Source organism: Lissotriton vulgaris, chromosome 7, assembly GCF_964263255.1.
Source record: "Lissotriton vulgaris chromosome 7, aLisVul1.2, whole genome shotgun sequence".
NCBI classification, from domain to species: domain Eukaryota; kingdom Metazoa; phylum Chordata; class Amphibia; order Caudata; family Salamandridae; genus Lissotriton; species Lissotriton vulgaris.
In genome coordinates, this window is record NC_141695.1 from 1755240845 (window position 1) to 1755262706 (window position 21862).

The following is a 21862-nucleotide window of genomic DNA, read 5'->3' on the forward strand; positions in this document are numbered from 1 at the left end:
CACACGAGCAATATAGAACCTGTTACTCCTCTGACTTATCCACTTATTTCCGGGATATATACTAAGTCAGGCTTTCACCAGTGGACTACCTTGCTTACCATGCAAGCTTCAGAGACCTTATGACCCCTGTCTCCTGTGACCCTTACTAGGTGATATAACAATGGAAGTTTTACACAATGGGACTCGAGGCTATCATTCATTCAAACACAAAAGATCCTAATTAGTGCTTCCAGTTCTACCTAACCATGCACTAATTTTTCCTCCTGACAAGCGACCTCTGCGCGAGATGGATTCTACTCACCACCCGCTATACAATTCCCCGGGGATTTCAGACAACATGAAACACTTTACGGACAATTCTGTTAATATTACATATAGCAGCAATGCAAAGCAGTCAAAATATATATAAAACCTTTTTCAACGAAAAACTTTGTGTATTATTTGAAACAATGTAATCAATATAGCAGCATTGAAGTTTCAACACCACATTTTATTTTCTCGGTTTATTTACTAACTATCTTGTCTACCTATTTTAACTAGTCCTAACCATAGCTCTGCTACCAGAAAATTACTGATAGAGCGCGCAGTTCACCCGGGTCACTAATTTACCAATTTCCACGCACTGGGCCCTGGCGTGCATAAGATGACTGAGTTTGCGTGAACCGGGTGATTCTTACACGCTACTATGAGTAATTCAGGGGGTGACTCTCTCACCACTTACTATACATGTACCTGACTTACCACAGGCACATTACTCCTGATGGATCAGGAGCTAGCAGTGGACAGGTGACAAGATTCCTATCAGGGCAGAAATACCTTACACATTCAGTACATTTAATAACACTAGGTGATACGTAATGACCACAGACACCTGATGTGGTTTAAAAAGTTTATATGAAGTTAGTTTAGAATGAATATGCCATGAATAACAGGCAGATACAAATCAGAACATCAATGATCAAGATCAAACCCAAAATGTAGCTATGGATTAAGGCAAGCACCATAGAGTACTAATGAATACTACAGGGTATGCGTATTTGGGAACATGCTAATCAGTACGAACTTTAAACTAAGGCAGAGTGAATGAAAATAGGGCTAATATGGGTACGTAATATTCGTGTTCTAATTACTAACTCTAAGCTATCTTCACTAAATTCACAGCAACCATACTAAAGGGAAGGGATAATGGAACAAGCTAAAATATGCAATCAGTTTTAATAATCTCCTATAGGTAGGGGGGAAAGTGGAACATTACTAATAAACAATTTCATAAAAGTCACTTTCGAAAAGGTGATAGAAGAATATCACAGGCAAGAGTGCTTTATTAAGAAGAGGAAAAGTAAGAGTATAGTTAGACAGACTCCCACACATATATTTACCTAGGACAGAATGAGGACTAACCCTGGCCACGGGTCAGTTTGGGAATAGGCGGGGACAAGGACCCTCAAGGATTCGGAATGCCAGTAGGCGAGCAGGTACAGCTCAGGACTGTCAGGACAGGATACCCCTCAGGTTTTGGGTCAGGACTGGGCTCATCAAAGGGCACGACCAACACCTGCAGCTTTGGATGCAACGCCTGCGTTACTCCTCCTCTGCACGGAATCCGCCAGTAACCCCGATTGGGTTTTCGAATCTCCCAGCAAAGTGCTTCGCCAGCACTTAAGACTATTTCCACCCCTTGGAGTTTGTGGAAAGTACGGACAGAGTGCTCCGCAGCGCTCTGTATCAATCACCTATAGAGTTCGTAGGGTCAGTGACAGGTCAGCTACTCGGACAAGTCGGACAATTTCTCTAAGCTGAACTAGACTAGTTATACTATTCTGGGACCCCCAGACCACCAATGCGGCGCACCATGGGGCAAAAACGGCACAGATGCGTGACGCATCTGTGCCGTAAAGGTGGCGCATTGCTGGAGTTGCGTCGCAAGCGCGACGCAGCTCCAGCAAGGCTCGGGGGTGCCCCATCTTTACAATGCTGCGTCAAGACCTACGCCTGCTTCAATCAGGCGCAGGGTTTTGACGCAGCATTGGCCTGAAAGTGACTGAGTGCAATCTCATATATTTAACTCAGCCACTTTAGTGAGGCGCACCTGCCCCGGAACGCCTACCCTGCGCCGGAACGCCCACAAGTGGCGCAGGGCATTACAACGTGACGCATCTGCCTAGATGCGTCATGTTGTAAATAGATCATAGGGATGCGCCACGTTTACGCCGCAGTTGCGTGACGCAAACGTGGCACATTCCCAACATAAATCTGCCCCCTAATTTCTCACAGCGTGGATCACATGCATGTGTGTTTTCATTTTCCTCGATGTCAGGGCTTCAAAGCAGATGATTCGGGTCATCAGAGTCTGGTTTTCTGCCTGTGTTCAGTAATTGATGAATGTCTGAATTGAGTCTCTTTATGCCGCCCCGCCCCCCTTCTTTGGCCCTTTATGCCACATTTTTTGTCCAAACCTCTACTTTTAGGATCTATACTATGGAACACATTTCTCTGACTTTGACATTTAGACGTCCGAGGTCCTTGTGTCTTGACTTATCTCATGGTCTTATCACTTCCCCCAGAGTGTAGTCCCAGGAAAGTGCATTTTGATTCCCAGGTCAATATCTTTTCCTGAGGCCAAAGACAATGCCATAGACCCTCTTATGATGCATAAAGGCTCAGAAGAACTATATGCTTGTGGTGAAAGGCTTCTAATTTGTCAACTGGTGTTGACAAACACTATGTACGCTTTTGTTGCTAGGGTAGCCACCGCACACCTCCCCACCCCCACCAAGATCTTTGTCCATGCAGTTCTTAGCAGGTATTGCTTCTTCAGTGGTTTTGGCTTCCTCTCCTGCATGTCTATTGGCCTAGGGTGGCATTACATGCCACCCAGTGGTGTGACATAGGCCCATGCAGCCCCTGTGGTGTGTGGGGGCCCCCGAGCTCTAGGGGCCCCCTCAGTACAGTACCCTGGCCTGAGAGCTCTTGACTGATTCTTGAGGGGACCCCTCCATGTACTTTACAGGGATGGCCTTCAAAGTGTTATTATGCCACTGGTGCCACCCAACACCACAGAGATCTGCGAGGGTCCACTCCTGCTTTCCTTCACTCGAGGTCTCCTCTAAGCTTCTGATTCACTCTTGGGCCGCAGCGGAGGCCGTTCCTTCTCCTCGCCGCCAAGACCTGAAATGACCTCCCTCTTCACCTTCAAACCTCCCCGTCTCTCGCCCACTTCAGGAAGGGTCTCATGAACTGGCTTCTTGCCTTGAGGCCATCGGGACCTCAACGCCTGGATAGCCCGGGATGATAAGCCGCACTATACACAGACTGATCGATTGTGTCATTCATGTCCCACTGCATTTATTGGCCTGAGCTTTCATCCGCCATCTTGCATCTGCCGTGCCTAGACTGGGGCCATGAGACAGCTCTTATAATCCTGTGCTCCCAACTTACATCTAGATTTCTACACCAGCTAATGGAGTTACCTTAAGCCCAGATGGCTAAGTACCCAATTTCTATTTCAAATTATTGGGACATTACAATGAATTAGGGCCAGCCATGACTGAGGGAAGGAAAACACTACCTACCCCCTTGCCAACTTGTCTATGCCCCCTCCATTTTGATTTCTGTGTGTGTAGAACTCTGCAAAATGTTTATCCCCACAAATTGTGTTTCAGTAAATGGTAATTGATCGCACTGCTGAAAGGTTGTGTTTGGTATTCATATTATCAATGGACAAAACTCATAAGCAATAAGTATCTGCTTGACATGGGCCAAGAGCGATTAGGCCCGTCACTATGAAGGAGAGTCGGCTTACCTGCTATGACTTATTCCTACTTGTTAGAAAATCTCCCTCTTTGTGTGGCCACCTCCATTTCACTCACTCGTATTGCTGTTTATTTTTACATTTGCACACTGGGGTTCTGCTGTCCAATCCCCAGTGTTTGTGCTCTGACCCATGAAATGTGGCAAAATGGGCATATTCTGGAGAGGCATATTTAAGTTTCCATCAGGGCCAGAGGCTAAGACGCAGGACACCACATCAATGGCATGGAAAATGAAATGCCACCTGTGGGCGTCAGCACGTGATGTGCCATGAAGGGTGTTTAACATTAAAAATTGGATCATGTAACAAATTAAGGATAGCATGTTCTTAAAGTGACAAGACCTCAAAAGCCATTTTCTCTATATACTGCGGAGGCTTTTTATCTAAGAATAAGCCAGTGTACAGTTAAATCATTCATTCTTATAAATATACAGTTAAAATATCTTTTAAACGTTAGATGTTGCCTGTCTGAAGCTCTGGTGGCCACATTAGCTTTAGTTTGCCTGCAGCTGTCCACTGTCAATGTGCTTCCCTTAGTGAGATGTGAAAACTGTTCCCAGAGCAGAAACAATGGCCGGGGTCTTGGGGCTGTAAGGTCTCGGTGTGAGGAATATGGCTCAAACTCTCTCGGGAAGGAAAGTTGAGGAGGGTTCAGGAACTTGATTAACTTCAATGTGGCCAGGGTAAAAACTGCCCTTTCTTATTTAAGTGCAAATTTAGATCTGAGGAAAGGGGACCCTTCAATATAAGAGCCACATGTAGCCACCTGGAGGGGCAGCTGCTGTGTGTGACCTGTGTGGAGATCTGAAAGGCAGGACCTTCCACTTATGTGCACCCAGAGATAATAACGGGACTTCAAGGGTACAGAGGAATCAAACACCTTTTCCTGGAGTCACCAGTCCAAGACCTGTTGCAACTGGACCTGGACTGGACCTTGCTGGTGGCCTCTGCTGGAGTGAGTCCTGGGACAGAGGTTCTGCTCATGAGGTCCTAGGAGCTTTGTAAGTGTCCAAGAGGCGTGACTGCACAAAGTTGGAAAACATTTGGACTTAGAAACATCTGCAGATAACTTCTAAATTCTAACTTCCAGACCTCTAGGGGACCAGGAAAAACCCCTAGAGCTGTCTGCCTGAGGCACAACCTCAGTGAACAAGAATATGTCCTGCTTGGTTCTTTTTCCTGCCCGAAAAAAGTTATACAGCTTTGGTGTGACTAGCCCAGCCACAGCTTTCAGGCTTGTCCCGCTGGAGGTTTTCAAGCTCCAAAAACTCGTCTAAGGGCCTTATTTACATAATGGTGGGTGGTCCATTTCTCTGATAAGGAGACTGTAAATTACTCCATCGCCCTCATGGAATCTCTGCCTGCGAAATTTAGAAATGCTTGTCAAGCCATCGCAGCGGTTCCTGTCTATGCTGTTTTCAGTTTGGTGCACCTCTTTCCCCCTCTGCCACCCTTATGGACTGCGGTCTGACTGGCATAGTCCAATCAAACCCTTAGAAAGTAAACTGGACAACCCACTTGGTGTATACGAACTCCTCTCCATCGCTGTATCTTGATTTTGTGCCTCCTTCCACGTCAACCACAAACAGTGAGTTCTACTAACTTGTTCTTAGCGCCTTTTGGCCGAAAACCTTACAAAAATCATAATTTCTATTTCTCCTGATTGGCACTCAGTGGTTTTTGAGTCATTTTTTTATTACGTTTTTCTCAATTTTAAAAAATTGATTGTGAAGTTTGTATCCTGTTGTGTTTTGACTTTTTAATTACACTGGTTTTGCTAAATACTTGACACACTTTCTCTGTTACGTCTATTTGCTCTGCAGTGTATCTGCCAGGGCTTGAGCCCAGGTTCAATTGGCTGAAACTGTGGGTTTAACCTGGCAAGGATCCCCGAACTATTACTTGAGGGGGACCCACAGCCACCCCAACCAATGACCCATTTTGTTCCACTACTGGAAACCCCTGAGGGCACAGGAGACAATAGCATTTAGCTCCGTGCTTCTGGATGTGTCTTCTGAGATGGTTTTGCCATCCTCGTTATGACATTAATGGCTAAAGTGCTGGTTCCAGCTGGAGAAGATTTACTTCTCCACTAAATCCTCCCTTCTGTGATGATGAATTTCGAAGATCCGTAGATAAAGAAAGCGGCTTTCTTTCCACCATTTGGCCAGCCGGAACTTGACATCCCTCCATTACTCTTGTGAATATTCCCTCCTGCTGCTTGAGTTTGCAAATGGTTGTTAGAGTCAATGCGTTGTAATGGTTTTCGTTGTAAAACCTGCGTTGTAATAGCACTGCGTGGTAAAAGTTGCGTTGTAAAGGATGTTTTCCCATTTTAAGTTATGTATAACATGACTGCATTGTTTGCTTTGGTACCTGTTGAACACGTACCAATTTCTTTTTTGTGTAAATTCGAATTCCAGAGGACATTAAATCTATTATCCTGACAGACCACTGCATGCAAACAAACGAGATCTTTGCTGACCTAGTGGTAATCTCTGTACCTTCGATGGAACCGCTATCACTGCAATTCTTCACTCTTCCTCTGAAGGTGCTAACATCTGGTGGACAGCTGCTGTCATCCGCCAAACTTTGTGTGTCTCAGGAACTTTCAAAGTGAGACTTTGTTTTTGAAAAACAAATCAATAATGCCTCCCCTGCACACCCAGAGAGATTTGTATCCCTGGATGTGGGGCTCGTTTTGGGGCATATTAACACGGGCCTTATCGCTGCTTTTTTAGCTTTAAAAGCCAAAAAAGCAGAGATAATCTTATCGCCATATATGCTACACTTTGCTAACATGCATAGCGCAAGTTAGCAGCCGTTTTGCCGACGCCTCGCTTAACATTTCTAATGAGATGCAAAGTGGGCGTCACTGGGCGTACCCCAGATGGACTACCTTGTAAAGTATCGCGAAATACACATCACAATATTTACAAGATGGCCCTCAGGATTTTAGCAGACGCGCGGTTTTCGCCAAAAACTAACGTCTGCTAAAATCTTGACTTACCTATTCACAACATAGGGGGTGGATTATGCTGATACGACCACAGGAAGGTTATCGCCGGACCACCAGAAAACCATGGAAAACCAGCGATGTTCCATGGAAAACACCGCTATCGCACGGACGATACAGCGCTAGCACAGTGATAATTTCCTGCGATAGCCTGCGATAAAAATCTATCGCTGGCAGTTGATAATATGCCTCATCGTGTTTTTCTGATCGAGACCTTCGGTTTTTGTTGCCACTGACAGACAGAAAACAAGGACATGAGACTTTCAGCCCTAAATAGGGCGGGCAGTGAGATGTCCTTCTAGACAGCCAGCCTTCCATCAGGCCATTGGTGTAAACTTTCTGTGGGCGGAGCCAACAGGGCACAGCTGGCGGCCTTCCAACTCTCATTAGGGTGGGAGAAGCTAGGGCTTAGTGTAAAGGGAACTCCATCACAGAAACATATCTACCAGAGTCTACGTCGGGCCCCTGTGCTTCTCTCCCCAATATCTTCCCAGGCTTGATGGCCTGCAGGAAGCAACTTGTTATTGCTCTGATGTCTAAATGACATATTGCACCCAAATCACAGCCTTTAGAGCCCTTAGCCTACTGGTCACATAGATTTTAATTCAGTCACTTAACACCTTGAATGCTGGTGACGGAGCCACTCCGTCACCAGCCACGGATGCGCTGTGCTGGTGACGGAATGGTTCCGTCATGGCCCGGCCGCCGCGCCTGCGCGGCATTAATTCCACTCCTGCGCTGAGCGTTCCATTGAGTGGGCTGGGCCGTGATGGAACCACTCCGTCATAAGCACAGCGCGCCCGTGGCTGGTGACGGAGTGGTTCCGTCACCAGCATGGCGGCGCCGCGCGGCCCCATCCCCCCCCGTGGTGGAATTACCGCCGCGGCCAAGGTGTTAATCGAACAACAACATTGTTTACACAAATAACACTTGTGTTTCTTTATTATTAACTCTTGCACCAGTCCAGTAATGCTATCTTCACTCCAGATACACTTTGATGTCTCTGGCGATTATTTGGTAATGCGAAGAACATTTTTAATTCAGATTCTCTCCTGTTTTCTGTAGGATGTGATGGCGCCAACAAATGACTATGAGACACTCCAGATGTGGAAGGAAGACTCCCCGTCGAAGGACCGAGTGAATCCGCCCATGAAAACCAAGAAGGGGAAAACAAGGGGCGGGAAATAGATAGATAGATAGATGGATCCATTGTTATTGCTTCAAGTTATTTAAAACCATGGCAATATAACCAACGCCCATAGAAAAACCGAGCAGCATGTAGTCAGAAAATATCTTGTTTAGATCAGTCATACTTACTTCTATCAATTTAATAATCCTACAAGTGTGTGTGCCTTGTGTCTTTAAATTACGAAACAAAAGAAAAAAAGAAAAATTCCAAGGGGTGGGAAATGACAGGCGGGGGTATTGTCAACAAAGGAGGGTGAAAGGGCTGATAAAGAGGAGACGTACAAGGGAGGGTGAGAGGGGAGGGGAGGAGAGGATGAACATTGAAGGAATAAGAGCAATAGACAGTGAAGATAAGAGATGGGTAAGCAAAGCAAAAGCAAGGACAGACCAAGGGGGTGGGGCAGGAGGAGGGGTTTATTTTTGTTGGTGTCAGGACTTGTAGGGAGGGCAGAGGACATGAAGACATAGCGCAGGGGTGGGGTGGGTGGAGTCACCTATCAAGATAAACTCTCGCTTCTTCTGGGGAAGAGGTCTGGGCCAAAGGGATGAATTCATGGGGGTTTGTTACGTCAGAATCTGTAGTAAAGTTCATTGGTGAGACTTTTCATATTATGGCATCATTAAGAAAAAGTCTGTAGTTATAACTCACCGAACTGGACATATAAATTCACACCGCATAGAGTCTAATCAGACATAGTCACACATTCAGCCTGACTCTGTACACCCTGTAATGATGAAAACAGTAGATGAAATGTGTAATAGGTTTGCATTAAAAAGTCATTTAATACATGTTAATTCCCTAAATGCACATAACATTTCTTAGAATAATTTTGACCTGTTGTTTATTACTGAGATGTTTCTTAAAGGCCATTGGCCCCAGTCTACCATTAGCCACTCGCGACACATTCAGCGTTGGTTAGAATGGATGGTTTGTGGTGTCATCTTGAGACGTTGCTGCTAATAGTAGAAAGGAAGGCCAGATCCTTGTCTAATGGCATCCACTGAAACAATAACTTTCATCTTCATTTTTTCCATAAAATAAAACACATGATTTAAAGAATGAATTTAAAGGTATGTTTCTGGTGTCCGCCTTAAATTATTACTCTGAGATTTTAATTTGAGGTTTCATGTTCATATAGATCAAGCTGAGGCTTAAAGGACTTGGTATAACAGGCAAGTCTACAAAGCCGTCTCACAGTAAAGTGTGTTCTGTTCATTGGGTTCTCAGCGTTGGAATTAAGTTGGATGAGGTGATTGGAAAGCAAGCAGACTAGAGTGACTACTTTGTACTTTCATTTAACAGAAGTATCTGTGAGGCCAGGATTAGTCATTGAATGTTACAACCCGGACAATTTAAAATAGATTTGAGCTTTTAAAGCCCAATTGTCCAAACAGTACTCCAAACTTTCACTAAAGAATTTGTCTTACTAAGAAAGACTATCACTAGATACGTTTAGGAATTGTTTTTACAAGATCTAAAAGATATAAAGGTATGGAAAGTGGACAGGACATCACAGAAAAACCCAAATACTGAAAATATAACAAGAACAGTGGAAGCAATTTAAAAAGGCCAGTTATAGGTGTGCTATCTGTGTTTACTGACCAGGGTGTGTATTTGGAATAGTGAAGTGCGCTTGGTGGGCGACTGGGAGCGTGAGGAAGAAGTGAAGCCGTTAAGCCCCTTTGACATGAAGAATCATCTCCTCCCTCTCGGTTGCCACCATTCTTCAGGCTGATGATCAGCTCAACTGGGAGTTCTTCAAGGTGAGATGAGTGGAGAACAGCCTGGCTTGCTGGACTTTGTTCAACCCCATGGGGTCCTCATGACCTGAGAGGAGAGTCAATGATTCTCGCCTTCAATTACTCTTGGACATTTTAAAGCCCCAAGCTCGTTTTCCTGCCAATTATGTGGTTACAGAAATGATGTTGAAGAATAGAAGTAAATCTCCACCAAAAAAAGCAGCACTTATTGTTATTTTGTTTAATTAAGAGGAAGTACATTTGTTTGGTGGAAATGCCCTTTGTCTAAGGTCTCGTCTCCTTCTTCATAATAAGATTAAGGGCTCCATTAGGATGACGGGGGGACTTTGGCCGCCCGTCATCCCATCGTAAATCGGGACCGCCCGCCATAAGGGCGGGGTCCCGGGGGTGCCATTAGGATGTGCCCGCCACAGTGGCGGGCACATCCTGTATTTTCAGCATTGTGGCGGGCGGTGCTCTCTGCACCGCCCGCCACAATGCTGAAAATGCACTTTGACAATGACAATGAAGGGGGGTACCACAGGTACCCCCCACGTGCACCCCCCCCACCTGTACTTCACTCTGAGGGCACACAGGGGGCCCCCAGAGGGAAGACCGCATGCCTTTCCGTGGCGGCATCGCCGCTGCGTAAAGGCACTGCACACCACTCATCTTAATATGTCTGACGGTGTCTATTAGACACCGCCACCATATTATTCCTTTTTTGCCCCGGCCGCAAGGTGACCGGGGCGGAAAAGTGGCGGGCGGTGTTTCTCTCCGTTGTGGTCCCCCCCGCCATTGTAATGTGGTCGGGGGGGAAAGGGTGGCGGGCGGGCATTTCTGTCGGGCGGATCGCCACCGCCACCATGGCGGTGGCGATCCACCCGACATCGTAATGGAGCCCGTAGTGTCAATGCTGAATTCTTAAATACAATTTTTAGCCCTATAGTTCTTTGAGAGCACCGTTTATTCAGCTGAATGACATCTTGACCTCAAGCTGCTTGAGGCATGTCTTGCACAGACATTCAAATTACAGATGGATATACCCTCCTTCAGCAATGAACATTTACACAGCAATGAAGACAGTTGGGTATCAATCAAACGTGTAACAACTCCTTCCTGCTACAATCAATACCATTAGTGAAAGAGAGCATCTTTCCCACTGCTGATGCAACCTGGAACACCGTTTGCCAAGGCTGGAACACGAACATCATGGCTGACTACCTGGTCTCCCCTTGCCACCCATAGCAGAACTCTGCAAAAGGCTTTTCTAATAGTTAGTCACTGAAACCTACGAGTGTGTTAGTGCCGCAGCATTGTGCACACGGGATGTAGACAAGAAGGAGTCAGCTAAGTGTCATAGATTTCGCCTAAGGGCTCACAGTGCCCCCTCCGGGCTCTGGGGGCCAACCTGACCACTCAAGAACGCTCAAAGGCCGCTTTATGGTCTTTATATGTCTTCTTCCCTGCCTCCCAGTCCCTGCTTGTATCCGTTGAAGCTACTTCTCTCTTTTGCTCTTTCAAGATTATACAGTTCTTTGCAACATTTGCAAGGTGAGAAAAGAGTGTTAGTAGTTGGGGTGGTTGCGATATCTCACCGGGTACTAGTGTTACTATGACGGGTCAGGTCCAGCTAGGGTCTCTAAATCAAACCTTAGCTCAGTCCTGGGTAGATGTGGCACAGAGCAGGCCGGCTTAACTCAAAGGAAAACACGTGTAAAGCATGTAGGAGTATTGTGCCAAGGATCAAGGATTTGACTACAAGGGCTAGCTAAATAGCCTGCTGTTAAGCTTCAGGGAGACAAAAGAGAAAGAAGCCTGCATCTACAATGTGGGCAGCTGACCAGTAGCCATTGGACTTGCCCTGGACTCCACTGGTGTATCCTGTGAGATCGAATCCTATCCCTAAGGAGTGCCTCCCAGATCCCGGACCCTTTGGCTGGAACTAGAGGGTTTTCTTTTTGCCTTAGAAATGCAATTTGCTAGCCAAAGGCTAAAGATAATGTTTTGGGCATCGAGTCCCTGGCTTACAGACTTCTGGTACTTGGGTAGCCTCAAACACCTTTGTGAACCAAGTCTTCACTGTACCACTGGACTTCACCTGTCACACGAAGTCGAGCCCAATGCCGGTATCAAGCTGCAGAGGTCCCTGCCAACCTCATCATCAACAAGAAAAAGAATCAGAAAAGCTAAAATCTTGATGGGGATCAACCTGGCGCCCTCATCTGACCCTACGCATTCGGCCTGAAACTTTGACGTTTCCCCAGACACTCACATACAAGGGTTATCGACTACTGCTAAGAGTGAAGAGCTATAATTTACTAAACGTTTTGAAACTTCTAAAATGTTTTAGAGTGAAAAGCAGTGATTTATGAAAATCTTGGAAAAATCCTCTGTTCGGTCCCTTCCATCTTATGTCTGATATTTTGGTGTCTAATTAAAGGTAAAATATATTTCATTTTTATGAATTGTAGTGGGATTATATTGTGTTGTGTTTCTTACTTATTGATTATTTTACAATGGGGAGCAGGTCCAGCCCTTTGGAGGTCTCTCCACCAAGTAGACAGTAGGAGAGCCCCTTTCTTTCTACAGTCCTGTCTTAGTTCAACAGGTGCAGTAGGTGCAACCTTCCTGGGTGCTGCCTGTCTTTCTGACGTCTACAGGCTCAGCAGGCGCAATCCTTCTTCTGTCCTTTCCAAATCCAGCAGTGCCTGAGGCTGCAAATTGAATGTCAGTTTCGAGTTTGTGGGTGAGAAGGACACAATTGCCAATGAGGCTACAATTCCCACGGGGTCATACTTCCCACTCATATATTATTTTATGTGGGGTTGGAATTAAACAATCCCACAGTTCATCTCTCTCTCTCCAAATCCAAAATGTTGTGACCCTTCTTCATGGGTCAGAGCCATAGGCACATCTGTGTGTCCAGTATAATTAGCCACCTCTCCCTGAAAACCAGTTCTGTAACAGGTGTTCTAATTCTGCAGAAGATGCCAGTCTATCTGTCTATACAAATGAGCGGGCGAGCTGAGGTGAGATTCACACTTACCTCTTGGAAGTCGTAGCCCCTTTGAAGCGGGCCGTCCATGGCCACCAGCCTTGGGCCAGTCCAGCAGGAGCAGGTGACACCTCATCTCCAGCAGACCCTTTGTTCCCCTTCCTGGGAGCTCTTCAGGACCTTGTGGTAGAAGGGCAGAAAGGCTGTCTTAGGGGACAACTGCTGTAGTTAGTCAGGAACCGCTACCAGAACTTTGCGGCAAGAACGTTTGTGACTTTCTAAAGTTACCTTTGCATTAAACGTTACTTTAAATCCAAATTCTGCATTGGGTCCGGTTTTATGTTTAAATTATACATTGGAGTATTAGGTGTGTTGGTCACAAATGGAAGTTAGCGCTTGAGATAGTTAAATTCCAAGTTTTCACTAAGAGTTGGTGACAAATTCTGTTCCACTGATGGAGTTGATGGAGTTTTGCCACATGTTGGACAGGCCCCATGAAGGGCCGCTCTCCCCCGGCCCAACCAGGCCCGAGTCCGGGCCCGCAAGTACCACACACCACCATTGCACGTCCTCTGTCCCCTCAGGGACCCCTGCCCTCGAGCATGTCAACCTCGTGGGTCCGATCCACTGCCGGCCCTCGCGCCCATCCTGGGGCGCCATCTTGAACACTCCACCACGAGGCCGCCTGGCCCCCGATCGACCCCAACCCTGGGCCTGGCCAGGCCTCAGACATCCCGGCACCACCATCCACCCAGGAGGTGAGCGGGCTACTTGGCAAGTCAATGGGAGAAAGAGGTGTCGATGGCTCTCCCCCGCCAAGTGCCGCTCGCCCATCGCCTTCCCGGGCGCTGGCTCCACCCCCCTGCTGGGTGTCTGGACTCCCTCATCCCGGACCTCCCGACCTCCAAGTGCGAGGGTCCGGACATCAAAGCACACCAGCCCTATAACTGGGGCAGCTCCAGAGCAGGAAGGCAGTTGTATCTTGGAGTCGAGAGACGTAAAGAAGAACTCATCCTTGACGGACTACTGGCGCTGCCGTAGCTCTGTCTTGTGCACCTTCGTCCTGCCTGTTGGCGCTGCCACAGCCTTCGCAACCTTCATATCCTTCATCGTCGTCGGGACCTGCTGGCGTGGCCGCGGACCGTTGTAACCGTCATCTTCACCGGGACCTGCAGGCTCCGCCGCGGACCGTCGTTTTTCCTTCGTCCATCTCGGGACCTGCTGGCTCCGCCGCGGCCCGATCATCTAGAACGCCGAGCTCGAGGATTGAGAGCTATTTTCCACTCATTGGTAACAAAGACTGTCCCGCTACCCCTTTCCTAAGCCAGAGACTAGAACCGAGGGGACCCCTGAGTCCAGACCTCCTTGTATCACCTCATCGTAACCTAAGAATTGCATATAAAGTCTCGTTAACCTTCAACCTTGTGTGGTGTCCGTCTGTGGGGGGGGGAAGTTACTTGTCTGTACAGTCGTTGGAGACGGCTCTCCCTGGAGACCTCTCCCCGTAGTCTCGGCCGACCCTCCCGGTCCGTCTAACATTGGTGGCCAGCGGCGCGATCCGAATCACCGCATAACGTACAGAGAGTAGCTCACCCCACGACGAAATCACAATGACAACCAAAGAAAGCGGATCAACCGAGAAGTTCCAAATGGAGAAACTGGAGGAGTACAGCCATCGTGAACTAAAACAATTCTGCATCGAACTGGGTATCGCTACCACCGGACTAAGCACCAAAGACGATTTTAAGCATGCCCTAGAATCTTGGGCAGAGACCGGGGCTGCCGGAACCCCCGATCAAAGCACCGCAGAAAAAACCACCACGGCCCCTGAAGGGCAAAGAACGGGTCTCTCGCAAGACGAGATCCAGGAAAGAGAAAGAACCCGACTACACGAGCTAGAAATGGCCCGACTCAAGATGGACGTCGAACTCAAGTTGGCCGAACAAAAAATCAACTTAGAGCACCTGCGTCTCCGAGAAGAAAGAGAGGAGAAACAGAGACAAAGGGAGCTCGAGGAAAAGAAACTGGCGTACGAACACGAACGGAACCTAGCCGAGATCAACCTGCGCAAGCAGAATAAAGAAGTAGGGGTGCCCGAGCGACCCCACACCCCAGGGGCCACAGACAAAAAGGTACACATCCCCAAGGATGTTGTACGAGAATATTTCCGAGAGGACGACATCCAGCAATGGTTTAAGGCCTATGAAATCGCTATGACTGCACACCGGATCGATAGAAGCGATTGGGGAGCCGGTCTATGGGGGAGATTCCTCAATGAAGGCCGCGACACCCTGCTACAGCTCCCGGACCACCAGATGACCTCCTATGACCATATGAAAGCGGCACTCCTCACCCGCTATGGCCTCACACCCGAGATGTACCGTCAGAGGTTCCGAGACTGCACCCGCATCCCGGGTACAACTTGGGTGGACTATGTAACGTACTTTAGCCGAGCTTTCGAGGGCTGGATCAGAGGAAACAACGTCACGACCTACGAACAACTGTTTAATCTGATGGTATGGGAGCATCTGTCGAACAATTGCTTCATTGAGCTCCGCCAGCACCTCCTCGACAGTAAGTTAACGGATCCCCGGCAGCTCGCGGCCGAAGCTGACCGGTGGGAGATCACCAGAGTGGGCCGGAATGGGTCCTACGAACAGAACCGGAACAACAATGGTCAGCACCGACCAAGAGGAGGAGGAGGGGGCCAAGGACGAGGAAGAGACAACGCTCCGGTCGCCCCCGCTACCAGCACCAACCCCCCGGCCAACCGGGGCGGCACCCCGGCGCGACCGGGGTACAGAGCCAATGTCACGTGTCACCGATGCCAACGAGTAGGCCACTATGCAAACGACCCAAACTGCCCGCAGTACCAGAGCCCAAGACCCCGCCAAGTGGCCGCTGCGGCCCTAGGGGAAGAACAGATCTCCGAGGAGCAGGAAGAATACGAACAAGAGCATCAAGAGTGGGAGCCAGCCGCCATGGCTCTAGCCTGCTTAGGGGGGAAAGACATGGTCCCGCGGGTCCCCCTACCCGCTAACACCCAGAAGTACAGCCAATGGGTGAGCATCAATGGACGCCGGGCCGAAGCCCTTCGTGACACCGGGGCCAGTGTAACAGCCGTCCGCTGTCACCTGGTGACCCCAGAACAGTATCTACCGAACATTCTCTGCCCTGTACGATCAGCCGATAACTCGGAAAGTCTGTGTCGGATGGCCTGCGTCCCTTTCGAATGGGGAGGGGTCTCCGGCATGTTGAAAGTAACGGTCCGAGACGATGCCCCCGTAGACTGCCTCCTTGGAAATGACCTTGAAAGCTCTCCGTGGGCAGCCGTGGAGCGAAGAGAACACCTAGGGATGTTAGGCGTTCCGGACTGGGCGTGCGTCACCACCCGGTCCATGGCCACCCGTGCCAACCACCGCCCAGAAGAACCCGCATGGCCGGCGCCACCGCCTCCGGTCGCCCCAGCCGAAACCACCGACCAGGACATTCCCCCCGAACCAGCTCAACCTTCCGACCCCGCTAACCTCGACCAGTGGCCTCAAGAGGGGGGGCCCACGCAAGAACAATTTCGCCAAGAACAGAAGACCTGTCCCTCCCTCGAGGGACTCCGCCAGCAAGCGCTCGCCCAAAGCGCAGGGGATACCTCCGGAACTCATTGGGTCTACTGGGACAATGATCTGCTATACAGCGAGCAAAGAATCGCCGAGCTGGGGGCCAACCGAGTATTAGTGGTACCCCTCCGTTTTAGAGACTTTCTGCTAAACCTGGCCCACGATGTCCCCCTGGCAGGACACCTGGGACAAGATAAAACCTACAGTCGCCTAGTGACCCACTTCTTCTGGCCCAAAATGAGGAACGATGTGCACCAGCATTGCCGGTCTTGCCCCACGTGCCAAGCCAGTGGGAAGAGCGGCCGCAAACTAAAGGCCCCCCTGCAACCTTTTCCGGTGGTCACTACCCCATTTGAGAGGGTTGGAATAGACATTGTGGGGCCCCTGGACCCGCGCACAAAACAAGGCCATCGATTCATCTTGGTGCTAGTGGACCACGCCACCCGCTACCCTGAGGCTGTCCCTCTGCGGACTGTGACAGCCCCGGTAGTCGGCCGGGCTCTGATGGGGATCTTCTCCCGTGTGGGCTTCCCCCGAGAAGTCGTCAGCGACAGAGGCACGAACTTTATTTCTAAATACATGAAATCTCTCTGGCAACAGTGCGGGGTCACCTACCGATTCACGACCCCCTATCACCCTCAAGGGAACGGACTTGTTGAGCGGTTCAATCGCACGCTAAAGGGGATGATCGGGGGGTTAGAAGAGCCCCTCCGTCGCCAGTGGGATGTACTGCTGCCGTGCCTCCTCTTCGCCTACCGAGAGGTCCCTCAGAAATCCCTGGGCTTCAGCCCATTTGAACTGCTATATGGACACCCAGTGCGGGGGCCGCTCAGCCTAGTCAAAGAAGGCTGGGAGATGCCTCCGTTAAAGAACCCTCCAGATGTCTTCCGGTACCTCCTAACCCTCCGCAACCAGACCCGGCGGTTCAGGGAACTGGCCAAAGCCAACCTAGAGGCCAGTCAAGAGGACATGAAAAAATGGTATGACCAGAATGCCTCGTCCATTGAATTCGAACCTGGCCAACAGGTATGGGTGATGTCCCCCACTGAGCCATGCGCCCTGCAAGACAAATGGACGGGGCCCTTCAAGGTAGTCGAGCGCAAGGGCCCTGCCACCTATCTCATCGACATGGAATCCTCCCGGAACCCTCTCCGGGTCCTCCACGCTAACAGACTAAAGCCCCACTTTGTGCGAACAGAGCTCAGCCTCCTGATGGCCACAGACAATGGGATTGAAGAAGACTCCGAGCCTCTCCCTGACCTCCTACGGACTCAGGAACAAGACGGCTCCGTGGATGGGGTCCGACTCTCGGAGGCCCTCACCAGAGAACAACGCCAGGAGTGTCAAGCCCTCCTTTCACAGTTCGCCAGCCTGTTCTCCCTCACCCCCGGTGTCACTCCCTGGTGTGTGCACGATGTAGACACGGGGGACAGCCCCCCTATCCGCCACCGGGCCTACCGCGTGCCAGATCGGGTACGGGCCTGCATCCAGGAAGAGGTGGCCAAGATGCTCACACTCGGGGTCATCGAGCCCTCAGACAGTCCCTGGGCCAGCCCTGTAGTACTGGTCCCCAAAGCAGCTGCACCCGGCACCACACCGGAACTCCGGTTCTGCGTCGACTACCGGGGCTTGAATGCGGTCACCAGAACAGATGCGCACCCCATACCCCGGGCAGATGAACTAATCGACCGCATGGGAGCTGCCCGCTATCTCAGTATCTTCGATCTGACGGCGGGCTACTGGCAAATCGGCCTCACACCCCGGGCGCAGGAACGTTCGGCCTTTTCCACCCCCGATGGCCATTACCATTTCACCGTCATGCCCTTCGGCATGAAGAATGCCCCGGCAACATTCCAACGGCTCGTCAATCAGGTCCTGGCGGGGCTCGAAGGATTCAGCGCCGCCTACCTAGACGACATCGCTGTATACAGCCACCATTGTCCCCTCTGCAGCTAAAAATTGCCGCCATCCAGTCTTGGCAGCCCCCCATCACTCAGACCGAGGTACGAGCCTTCCTGGGCCTCACAGGATATTATCGAAGGTTCGTGAAGGACTACGGTACCATAGTAGGGCCCCTCACAGAACTCACGTCAAAGAACCAGTCCAAGAACGTCAACTGGACCCCAGAGTGCCAAGCTGCATTTGAACAACTAAAAACCGCCATGTGTTCTGCCCCCGTGCTCCAGGCCCCCGACTACAGCCGGGAGTTCGTTGTCCAGACGGATGCCTCCGACCATGGCATTGGGGCAGTCCTGTCCCAGGTAAACACCGAAGGCCTTGATCAACCGGTGGCCTTTATCAGCCGGCGACTCCTACCACGGGAACAACGCTGGAGCACCATAGAGAGGGAGGCCTTCGCTGTGGTATGGGCCCTCAAGAAACTCCGGCCCTACCTTTTTGGCACTCACTTTCGGGTGCAGACTGACCACCGACCCCTGCAGTGGCTGATGCAGATGCGGGGGGAAAACCCGAAGTTACTACGCTGGTCCATCTCCCTGCAGGGCATGGACTTCACAGTTGAACACCGGCCTGGGCCAGATCACGCCAACGCGGATGGCCTGTCCCGCTTCTTCCGCCTCGACGAGGAGAGTCCCCAAGAGGATGGGTGACTCTCCCCGCCTTCAGCTGGGGGGGACGCATGTTGGACAGGCCCCATGAAGGGCCGCTCTCCCCCGGCCCAACCAGGCCCGAGTCCGGGCCTGCAAGTACCACACACCACCATTGCACGTCCTCTGTCCCCTCAGGGACCCCTGCCCTCGAGCATGTCAACCTCGTGGGTCCGATCCACTGCCGGCCCTCGCGCCCATCCTGGGGCGCCATCTTGAACACTCCACCACGAGGCCGCCTGGCCCCCGATCGACCCCAACCCTGGGCCTGGCCAGGCCTCAGACATCCCGGCACCACCATCCACCCAGGAGGTGAGCGGGCTACTTGGCAAGTCAATGGGAGAAAGAGGTGTCGATGGCTCTCCCCCGCCAAGTGCCGCTCGCCCATCGCCTTCCCGGGCGCTGGCTCCACCCCCCTGCTGGGTGTCTGGACTCCCTCATCCCGGACCTCCCGACCTCCAAGTGCGAGGGTCCGGACATCAAAGCACACCAGCCCTATAACTGGGGCAGCTCCAGAGCAGGAAGGCAGTTGTATCTTGGAGTCGAGAGACGTAAAGAAGAACTCATCCTTGACGGACTACTGGCGCTGCCGTAGCTCTGTCTTGTGCACCTTCGTCCTGCCTGTTGGCGCTGCCACAGCCTTCGCAACCTTCATATCCTTCATCGTCGTCGGGACCTGCTGGCGTGGCCGCGGACCGTTGTAACCGTCATCTTCACCGGGACCTGCAGGCTCCGCCGCGGACCGTCGTTTTTCCTTCGTCTATCTCGGGACCTGCTGGCTCCGCCGCGGCCCGATCATCTAGAACGCCGAGCTCGAGGATTGAGAGCTATTTTCCACTCATTGGTAACAAAGACTGTCCCGCTACCCCTTTCCTAAGCCAGAGACTAGAACCGAGGGGACCCCTGAGTCCAGACCTCCTTGTATCACCTCATCGTAACCTAAGAATTGCATATAAAGTCTCGTTAACCTTCAACCTTGTGTGGTGTCCGTCTGTGGGGGGGGGAAGTTACTTGTCTGTACAGTCGTTGGAGACGGCTCTCCCTGGAGACCTCTCCCCGTAGTCTCGGCCGACCCTCCCGGTCCGTCTAACACCACGGAGTGAACGACTGGCAGAGTTAAGGTTCTGGGGTAAGACTCAGGGGTCTCCCAGGGTCAGGTAAGTACAGCTGTTACACTCTCAGTGGCACTGGGGCAGCCGGGTGCAGAGAGAGTAGGCCCAATGTTAGCCTTTGGCGGGCAGGGGGCCTCCGGTTGGTGGCTGCTGGCTCGCAGGCCACGCGGCTGTGGGAGCTGAGCTCCTGGTCACTTACACAGGGCAAGTGGGGAAGTAGATTCGAACAGAAGCTGCATTTCCAGAGGCACTCAGGCGGCCGGGTGCAGGGTGCTATTGGGCCGTCGGGCGCCCAATGTATTTCAATGGAAAAGCTGGAAGTTGAACAAAGGCTGCAGGCTCGAGGACAGAGATTCTTCAGGTGCGACCACCACTTTGAAAGGTAAGTTGGGAAGCTGTAGGTTAGGCAGGTACCCCAGAGGAGGGCACAGGGGGCCGCAGGACGCCGAATGCTTGGGTGTCTTTTGGTGTCTGGAAATCTTACCCTCAGCTAGTCGCGGTTGGAGGGGTCCCTGGTTGTGAGTCTGCAGGCATCATCAGGAGCGTCAAGGAGGTTCCTTGGGTGCTGGATTCTGGGTCACAGTTGCCGGGGGGACGTCCTCGTGGTCTTTGTCCACTCAGACACAGGCCGGGCTCGGCGGGTGCAGAGAGTGCTGGATTCGCGGTTCCTGACTGGCACCAGGGGTTGTTGCTGTTTGAGCAGAACCACTGCTCGAGGGAATCCCAGTCTTTAGATGAGCAAGACAGTAAGGTCCTCTGGGGTTTTTGACGTTTCTGACCCCTGGAGACGCCGGGGTTTAGCAGGAGCAGGTTCAAGGATCGACAGGCCAGTAGGGCTAGGGCCAAGTCAGTTGGTGTCGTCCTCTTGTTAGCAGCTGCACGGCAGGTCTTCTTTCTTCTTGTTCTTCTTGTTTCGGATTCGGGATCAAAAGAAGGAAGGCTCAGGGTGCCCCTAAATACTAAATTTAGGGGTGTTACAGGTAGGGAAAGGTCAGGGACTAATGGGTCCCTTTCCTGGAGTGACTACACCCCCTATCTGGCCACTCTCCAGTGAGAGGGAGGCAGGAGCCTAGTCCTGATTGGGTAGGGCTCCCCATCCTCAAGATGGCGGCAGCCCGGAGTTGTGCTTTGTTAGACGGACCGGGAGGGTCGGCCGAGATTACGGGGAGAGGTCTCCAGGGAGAGCCGTCTCCAACGACTGTACAGATAAGTAACTTCCCCCCCACAGACGGACACCACACAAGATTGAAGGTTAACGAGACTTTATATGCACTTCTTAGGTTACGTTGATATAATACAAGGAGGTCTGGACTCAGGGGTCCCCTCGGTTCTGATCTCTGGTTGAGGAAAAGGGTAGCGGGACAGTCTTAGTTACCAATGAGTTCAATAGCTCTCAATCCTCGAGCTCGGCGTGGTTGCTGATCGGGCCGTGGAGGAGCCAAGCAGGTCCCGAGATGGATGAAGGGTGGTCGGCGGGCCGTGGAGAAGCCAAGCAGGTCCCGATATGGATGAAGGATGGTCGACGGGCCGTGGAGAAGCCAAGCAGGTCCCGATGCAGATGACAGTTACAACGGTCCGCGGCCTCGCCAGCAGATCCGGACGACGGTGAAGGATGAAGGTTACGACGGCTGTGGCAGCGCCAACAGGCAGGATGATGGTGCACAGGACAGAGCTACGGCAGCGCCAGTAGTCCGTCCAGGATGAGTTCTTCTTTCGTCTCTCGACTCCAAGATACAACTGCCTTCCTGTTCTGGAGCTGCCCCAGTTATAGGGCTGG

The 21862-nt window shown here is 51.0% G+C and overlaps 1 protein-coding gene across 1 annotated transcript in view; it reads left to right on the forward strand.

Moving 5' to 3' along the window:
* LOC147706589 (cell adhesion molecule CEACAM6-like) overlaps positions 1-9059 on the forward strand; it is a 112595-nt gene extending 103536 nt beyond the window's left edge. Inside the window, exon 8 of the mRNA XM_086933081.1 lies at positions 7893-9059. Coding sequence (XP_086789207.1) covers positions 7893-8015 — 123 coding nt within the window. The 3' untranslated portion in view covers positions 8016-9059. The remainder of the gene's footprint in view (positions 1-7892) is intronic.
* Positions 9060-21862: the final 12803 nt, after the last annotated feature.